General features: G+C 50.6%; 1 protein-coding gene across 1 annotated transcript; it reads right to left on the reverse strand.

The window, feature by feature from the left end:
* Positions 1-2,936: 2,936 nt before the first annotated feature.
* LOC140578933 (uncharacterized) lies at positions 2,937-8,518 on the reverse strand. The gene is made up of 3 exons (XM_072701134.1): positions 7,472-8,518; positions 3,867-7,159; positions 2,937-3,036 (listed from the first exon to the last, which is right to left on the reverse strand). Exons 1-3 carry the CDS (start codon positions 8,516-8,518, stop codon positions 2,937-2,939), a joined length of 4,440 nt encoding a protein of 1,479 aa, XP_072557235.1.
* Between the last annotated feature and the right edge of the window lie 328 nt (positions 8,519-8,846).

Raw genomic sequence — 8,846 nt, forward strand, 5'->3', positions numbered from 1 at the left:
AGAGTAGATTGGTTTTGACCGTCTCTCGGTCGGCATATTTTTCTTTTGAATGTAGGATGCTGCCATTTTCTGGCTTTTTGTTACTGTTATAGTCCGAACTTTGAGGCTGATTTTTTATTTATTTTTTTCCTCTCTTTCTATCAACCTTGTTTCCCTGCTGGAGTTTTTTCCTCACCGCCTCGTTCGGAGTTAAAGTGACGTAACGAATTCACTGGCAGCCACAGACTGACTTTCTTCGGAGTGCTACTCTGGGCTGCGAACAACACAGTGGTTGGAGATGTTTCGAGGGACTATTCTACTGCATTACACTGCGTGAGTCGGAAAATAAATAAATAAATACATACATGAAGGAAAGTTAAAAGCCTATATATATTGATTGTGTAACTTGAATGTGTTATTTATTTTTCCTTGGTTCAGTTGATCTACTTTTAAGTGAAAATTTTACTATTGTGGATGTTATCTGTAATTTTTGACTACTGTGGTAGAAAAATTATAAATCAAGGACTTAGAATAAAAGTCTGGACCTCTTAGGTTGGTGAGTAAAGAAAATCTCTTTTATTCCAGCAAGTTCAGCAAAGCGCTCCCATCACACTCTGGCGCTTGGTACCAAGTCACACCCGGCACACAGAACAACCAGTAGATAAAACATAACTACCAGGCCTTCTAAGGCCTGATTGGTCATGAAACATCAACAAACTAAGCTGAAACGTATAACAAACACAATTCTCCTGCTCCATTGGTTCACTTTGGTAGCAAGGTAAAATCCACCCATTGTACGCAACTTACTGGAGACAGCCTCGGCTTCTAGACTCTACATGAGATATGTATATAGATATTAATTATATGACATTGAATCAGTGTTTAATGTTTGATTAATGATTAACACATTGACGTATTGTCTCTGAATCACTGAAAATACATGGTTAACATATGATTAGTATGATTAACATAAGTATGATTAACATGATACGATCAATTGCATATAACATATTATATATTGACTACTACTATTCTATTAAGCTATAACTCTTTGTGCACCAGTTGGGGTGGCTTCGAGTCTCTTCCTGCAATGGTTTCTCCCCCCCTTTTGCTCCACTGTCTGCCCCTCCAAGGTCCGAGCTTCTGCGGAGCCAACTGCAGGCAGCTATCACAAAGCGAGGTCACACAGTATTCAAAACAATCTCTTCTGGCCTAAGGCCTAAGACATAACAGACCCAATATGCCTCCCCTCCCGGGCCTACTAATGTCCAATTTTACTTCCACACTCCCCCCTTTTGAACACGCAAAATCCGCGCTGTTCACACAGAATCAGAGTACACAGTGTAGTAAAACTCCGGACAATAGCGCAGCGGGGGGACGGGCGCTGGCGGCGGCTGGATGAACCACGAGTCACCAGCAGAGTTGGCGCCGCAGGTGAAATCGATGACGACCTGGGGCTGTGGGTCGAAGAGCCAGGCAGGAAGAAGAGGATCATCCCCGTATGGATCATGGGAAGCCCGCTGCAACATGACAGAGCTCGGCCGGGAAGACAGAACACTAGAGCAACACCTAAACAGCAAAATGATTAGCAGCAACACTACAAGCAAAAGCAATAAACCAAAAACTAAAGGTCTAAAAACCCCAGATAAACCCGGAATCAGTGAGGAGAACCAATTGTCCCAGCTGTACTCAAACAGGCCATGCTCCTTATGTATCGCGGACATCTGCCCGTGAACCACGTCTTCCAGATCCTGCACAGCCTGAGAGGAATCAGGGATGTACGTGCAACATTCTCTCCCCACTACAGCACATACACCACCTTTCTCAGCTAACAGAATATCCAATGCCATACGGTTTTGCAGAGCCACCTGCTTAACCGCGGACAATTCACCTTGCACGGCCTGTACAGTATCAAGTGTCTGATTGGCCACCTTCTCTACTGCAGTCTGCAGGGCAGCCACCTCAGTCTGAAGGTCTGACACTCCAAGGGATGGAATAAACACCCCAAACCATTGTTCAGTCCGACTCAGCGACCGCCTGCTGCGGGAATATGCACGCACAGCCAAAGACATCTGCTCCTTGGGCACCACGCGAATAGGAGGAACAAGATAAGCCAGATAACAATACCAACCAACCTTCGCTGTCGAAAGAGACAAAACAAAGTAACCCTTAAGAGAGACCTTGTGACCACAGACGAACACCGAACGCGGTGGTGCCACCAGCAAGACATCACCAAGGACAGAGAAGTTAACATAAGCCCTACAGTGCAAAGGCGGGGAGGAAAGAGCTAACGACTGGGCCGAATTAAACAGGTGGAAACACACAGTCTCATTCACAGGGATGACAGCCAAGCCATCCTCCGGCAGGGTCTTCCCCTTCGCCCCCACATGTGTGTCCGATGGACAGGACACAGCAGAATAAGTACAGTTATCAGGGCTTCGTCGACAATGTAGGGCAGTTACAGTCAGCTCTCGGACCCGCGCCCCGTAGCGTTCGGGGTCCTCAGCCATCCATGCTGCATCAACAGCCCATGTGATAATTACCTGGGTCGAACAAACCCATCCCTCACCTGTACTATTCACGCCTACCAGCAAATGAACCGTAGTGAAACCCCAGTGATTGGACTCATCAGCCTGCGTCAGATAGAGGTTTGGATTGTTCCCAGCAAACTCCAGCAGTAAACGGTCATGTGTGGCCTTAAGGGCCTCCTCCACTGCCCGTGACTTAACAGCGATACCAGAAATGCGGCATATAGGTGGTGGCTGGGCCGAGGACAACGACCCTAGCTCGCGGGTGAGCAGCCCAGCCATAACAGATATAAGGCCAGAGCATGTCTGATTTAGGACCGCCATATCATGATAGGTGTACGGAACCCCGAAAAAAGGCCACGCCGCAGCAGTGTGGGGCATATAATGACAGACCCAACAGTCAGAAACATTCAGTTCAGCAGTCACCGCTCAGGACAAAAGCTCCACAGCATTGGCATCCATCACCCCCCTTTTCCCTCGATCCAGAACCCGTGGGTCTGGCACTGTCGGAGAAGAGTGGGTGACACAGCTGGAAAAAGCGGTTCTCCAAAACATTATAGCATCAATCCCAAATATAACAGGCACAATAAAAATAGTTATCACAAAAAGGCAACACAGTTGTGACCCTCTCAGGGGCCAGTCTTGAAAGAACCACCAGGGTCGGACACACGTCTGCAGTGGACCCGATGGACCCAGGCGTCGATTCCCTCCACTTTCACTGCGTGAGGGGTCACCATTAGCACCTGGTGTGGTCCCCTCCATCTCGGCGTGTTCCATCTCTTTCGCCTCAGGTCACGAACCAACACCCAGCTCCCTGGGTCAAGCGGTGTCACAACTCGTAGTGGTTCTCCCTCTGGAGTCCTCCAATAGGCACGAACCTGGTCCCAGGCTGCACCTATCGCTTGCCGCAAACCTGTAAGATAAGTCAGCAAGTCCCCATCCACAGTTTCCAGTGTGACATATCGCGAGGGAGACAAAACACGCATTGGCCTTCCTGTCAACACTTCAAAAGGAGCCAACCCTGTTTGGCGGTGTGTCCTGGCTCGCATGAATAACAAAGCCAGGGGCAGGGCATCAACCCAGGGCAGGCCAGTCATCTCTGAAATTTTTGCCAATTTCAGTTTCAGTGTTTGATTCGCCCTCTCCACCATCCCCCCACTCGAGGGGTGATAGGCGCAATAATGTTTCAAATCAACTTGCATCCAATGGGACAATTTAGCCAGGGTCTCTGCAACAAACGCAGGACCATTGTCTGTGGTGATTTTAGATGGGATGCCCCACCGTGGAATCACCTCTTTTAGCAGACATTTAGCCACACTCAGAGCATCAGGGCGACGGCAAGGGAATGCCTCCACCCACCTGGAAAACAGATCTACAATCACCAAACAGTACTTGTATCCCCTGCACGGCGTTAGCTCAATGAAATCCATCTGCAGGTGATCGAACGGGCTTTGGGGACTCGGGGTCACTGCCGGGTCAGATGGGATGCCCTTCCCCACATTGAATTTCATGCACACCATACACCTCCCGCAGAATTGGGCAGCAGCTGTGGCAAACCCAGGGGCATGCCATACCCGAGTCACAGCTGCCACCATCCCGTCACGAGACGCATGATCCAAGCCATGAACGGCTTTGGCCATTCCTGGATATGCAGATCTAGGAAGATAAGGTCGGTTAGTCCCAGAATGTCGCCACACGCCTTCCCCATCACACCGTGCACCGTTCCGTTTCCATCCACGGAGCTCACCCTCTGTAGCACCTGTTTGAATCAAAACAAGGTCATTATCAGCGCATAGTTTATCAACATCCATTGCTAGCAAAACCTTATTCCCAAACCCAGTGGAGTCTTTAGCTAAACCTTTAGCCCACTGGTCTGCGAGATCATTCCCCTGACTGATTTCATCAGTCCGCTTTGTGTGGGCCTGGCACTTCACTATTGCCACCTGTTCGGGCAGCATGAGAGCGTCCAACAATTGCTCCACTAATTGATGATGCTGAATGGGTTTTCCAGTGCTGGTGCGAAAACCTCTCTGCTTCCACAATGCACCATGATCGTGACACACCCCGAAGGCGTATCTTGAGTCTGTGTAGATAGTGACTTTCTGTCCTTCAGCCAGTTTGCAGGCCTGTTGCAGTGCAAACAGCTCAGCCGCCTGTGCGGACCAATGTCTAGGCAGCTGCCCCCCGTCCACAAGTGATCCATCTCGCACCACAGCATAGGAGGTCGCTGGCGATCCATCCTCCAGCCGCAAAGAACTCCCATCAACAAACAGGATATTGCCTCCTTCCAGTGGGATGTCAGTCAGATCCGGCCTAGGTCTGCACACACAGTCGATGACCTGCAAACAATCATGCGGTTCCCCGTCCACCCCCGTGGGAAGGAGGGTAGCTGGATTCAAAGCAGAGCACCTCTCCACAGTCACATTTGCCAGTGTTAGCAAAACATTCTGATAATGCACTGATCGCGCAGGCGTCAAATGAGATGTCCTGGCCTGTGTCAGGATCGCGTGCACTGCATGGGGAACTCGAAGTGTCAGTGGATGCAGCTGCACCAGATCTGCACTCGCCATCACTGCCTCAGCTGTTGCAGCCACTGCTCGAAGGCAAGGTGGTAATGCTCGAGCCACCGAGTCCAAACGCTTTGAGTAGTAGGCAACCGGTTTGCACCTCCCCCCGTGATACTGAGTCAGGACTGAAGTCATGAACCCCTTTTTCTCGTCCACATATTGCACAAATGGCTTTTGATAGTCAGGCAACCCCAAAGCTGGGGCTGACATTAACGCCTGCTTTAAGTCAATTAGGGCGTCTTCAGCTTCAGTCGTCCACGTCAGTTTGTCTGTCAGTCCTAGCCCAATTGTCAAATCAACCAAGGGCTGTGACCTCTGTGCATAGTCCTGAATCCAAGGCCTGCAATAGCCAATCATGCCTAGGACTGAAAGCAATTGCTGTTTAGTCTTAGGTTTGGGCATCTCCTGTATGGATGCCACTCGGTCTGGTCCTAATGACCTTCCCTCACTTGTCAACACATGTCCAAGGTATTTAACCCTTTGAGACACCAGCTGCAGCTTTTCTTTTGAGGCTTTGTGCCCATTTTTCGCCAGGAAGTCTAACATAGCTATGGTGTCCTGTTTACAGGACTCACGAGTGTGAGAGCAAAGCAACAAATCATCCACATACTGTACCAGTGTGCTACCCCCAGGCGCAGTAAACCCCTCCAAATTTTTTGCCAGCTCCTGTCCATACACGCTAGGTGACTCTGTGTAGCCCTGGGGCATCACTGTCCAAGTCCACCTCTTCCCCTGAAAGGTGAAGGCGAACCAGTACTGCGAATGTGGATCTACTGGGATAGAGAAGAAAGCATTAGCCAAGTCAATGACAGAGAACCATTTAGCCTCCGCTGGTATGGAAGCCAGAATCGTGATTGGATTAGGTACAATAGGAGCTCTGGGGTGTATGGCTGCATTGACACCCCTCAAATCCTGTACAAATCTCCAAGTACCATTTGCCTTTTTCACAGGTAAGATAGGAGAATTAACTGGAGAATAGGCTATTTCCTTAATAGCCCCCCTTTTCACCAGATCTGCATGTACTTCTCTCACTCCCTCCACTGCTTCTCTAGATAAGGGATACTGGGCCTTGTGAGGCCGAAAGTCAGACTTGGGGTGGACCACCAAAGGCTCAGCTGACACCACTCTGCCAAAATCATTTTTCCCTTTTGCCCACAAGCAATCTGGTACCTCCCCTAACCAGTCTGGCAGAGGATCAATACCTTTCCCCTTATCTTCTATTGCGTCCCCCTTTCTCTGTACCTCTACGCACTGGTCTATTTTATACCTTTGCACCTGACCATCTCCACTCATCCACCTACCTTCCTCCACACGTACCCACTCAGTCCTTTTCTCACACTCAGCGACCCAGGGTCCTAAATCCTTCCATTCTAGCGACCCCTTTTTCCCATATGATACATGGGGGACCGAACCTCCCACATACCACTGTTTCTGGCCAGCTGACAAACGGACAGACGCAGCAGACTTGTCTTCTGCCACATAGAGATAATCAAGCACAACAGTCTCTCTCAGCCCTCCTGCAGCCTCAAAATCTCTCGTCCATTCAGCCCCTCCTTTTCCAAAGAACTGAGCAGTGCAATGCAATCTGTCAGGCTGATCTTGTCCTTCAGGGATACAGTCTCTCACGATTGTGTCATCCACTAGCCACCAAGCAGCAAAGTTAGCTTTCTCTGATAAGCAAAACAGTCCCAAAGCCTCTGAGGTCACTGTGAGACCGTCCACTCCCAGTTCTACCTTCATCCCCAGCTTCCCCATTAAGTCCCTCCCCAGCAGGTTGACAGGACAATGGGGGGAAACTAGGAACTGGTGCTGACACACAATGGACCCTGGGCTCCGTTCTACTAATAAAGGTTCTGTTTCTTCTAGGAATCCGGGGATTCCCGAGGCACCGATTATTTTTATAGTTCTGCCGGTGGTGGGGACTCCCGACACTTCCACCTCTCTGATTGTTGACCTTGTAGCTCCCGTATCCACGAGGAAAAGGATTTCCCTTCCCTCCACCCTCAATTTAAGCAATGGGTCATCTGTTAGGTGTCGGGTTAAGGCGATGAACTGACCCTCTTCACCACCCGTCCCCGCAATCTCCTATGGGGCAGGAGGAGTAGGCCATGCGGGGCCTTGTGCACCCAGAGTGGGGCACTGGCTGGCGAGATGTCCTTGCTGTTTGCAAACATAACACATCACAGGCCCTGGTCTCACTTCTCCCCCTCCTCCTGCTTGATTCCCCTGTGCAACCTGGGGCAGAGCAGGGCAGTTCCTGTAGATGTGAGTGGGACTTCCGCAGTTCCAGCATTTCCTGTCCCCTCCTCTAGGTGGACCAGGTGGACCCTAGCCTCTCCCTCGTCCTCTGCCTCTGCCTTGGGGTTTCCCTGTAAAATCTGTAGCCAAGTTAGCCACCGCCTGAAAGAGCATTTCATGTTCCTTCTCCCTTTTCCCTTTTTTCTTCTCTTCCTGGATGCTTTTCCTTTTCTCTGTGTCTTTCAGATTCCGCTCGATGTTCTGGGCGAAAGCTCGCACACCAGCCATGTTTCTCTCCCTCCAGTCGGGGCAAACTTGCTTCAGGAGCTCTCGGATCTCGGGCTGCAGTCCTTCCACATAGAAGGCAGCCATCATTTGTCCCTGCTGTTCCACTCCTGCGCCTGAGTATTGTTCCATCAGGCTCTGCAAGCGGAGCTCCCAGTCATACACATCTTCTTTGTCGCCTTGCCGAGCTGCATGCAAACGGGACCAGTCAACCGTTGTGGGAAAACGGGACTTAAGAGCATTCTCCAGAGAGTTCATCTGCTGGGCCCACCTAGCATTGTCCAATCTCTGGATTCCAGTGTCCCAGGATACTCCCAGAGCAGCCCATGCCGGCCCCAACTTCTTCTTTAACACCTGGCTCAGCTCCCAAGCGCTGGGCTGGTACACTCCATCCATGTCCTTCACGGCTGCGTAGAACTGAATCCCCCCACTCTTCCGTGGGTTGGGCAGGGCCTCTGCCACATCCTTGATTTCACCAGGCTCCCAGTTCCGTTGCACCACCATGATAGGCCCACCTTCGAGTCGGGGGTTCGGGACCTGCATCAGAGGAAATTGGTGCTTTCCTTCTTTCTTCCCTTTACGCTGCAGACGGCGTGAACGACCTTTACTATCCCGGCCTTTGGATACTTCCTCCTCGTCATCTTCCTCATCCTCCTCATCATAGGAAGATTCTTCCTGCTTTACAGAGGGCCCCGGACCCCCTTCTGCAGCAGGTGCAGAGGGCTCTGCTCTTCCTGGAGGAGGCGGGACCTGGGCAGGAGGGTGAGGTGCAGGAGGCGGCGGTGGAAGAGGGGACACTTCAGGCAGGACCGGATACAGGAGATCAGAGTTAGGCTTTCTCCTCCTCTCAGCATCAGCAGCAGCCACAGGCGGAGAAACAGCAGCAGTTGGATCGGCCCCCCTTTCCTCTCTGCTAATCATTACACGGCTTTCCTTATCACTTAGCTGTTCCCTAGGTTTCCTAGCTCTCAACAAGGCCACAGACTTCCACCGAAAATAATATTCTGGCCTGTACATTCCCCTGTTACAACAACCATGTCCTCTCCTTTCCAGCAATGTTTCACAACATTCTATTTCCCATATGTTTAGAGTGCCCTCCTTTGGCCATCTACCCCCAGTCTGACGGTTCCAATTTCTACAAGCCTTCTTTAGTCTCAGGCCAGTAACCCGTTCCATTATCTGCCTTGGGGACTGTTTCCCCTTATCCCCTTTATCACATTTCCTCATTATCTCTCCCTCCATCTCTGAG

Source organism: Paramormyrops kingsleyae, chromosome 17 (genome assembly GCF_048594095.1).
Source record: "Paramormyrops kingsleyae isolate MSU_618 chromosome 17, PKINGS_0.4, whole genome shotgun sequence".
Lineage (NCBI taxonomy): Eukaryota > Metazoa > Chordata > Actinopteri > Osteoglossiformes > Mormyridae > Paramormyrops > Paramormyrops kingsleyae.

Bases quoted from the DNA above. Each gene is read 5' to 3' on its own strand.
- LOC140578933 (XM_072701134.1), bottom strand. From the start codon at position 8,518: ATGATTAGCAGAGAGGAAAGGGGGGCCGATCCAACTGCTGCTGTTTCT. The intron at 7,160-7,471 runs GTGGCTAACTTG...CCTGCCCCATAG, and splicing joins ATGAAATGCTCTTTCAGGCG to GAGATTGCGGGGACGGGTGG. The intron at 3,037-3,866 runs GTGGGTGGAGGC...CGCTTTTTCCAG, and splicing joins ATTGTAGATCTGTTTTCCAG to CTGTGTCACCCACTCTTCTC.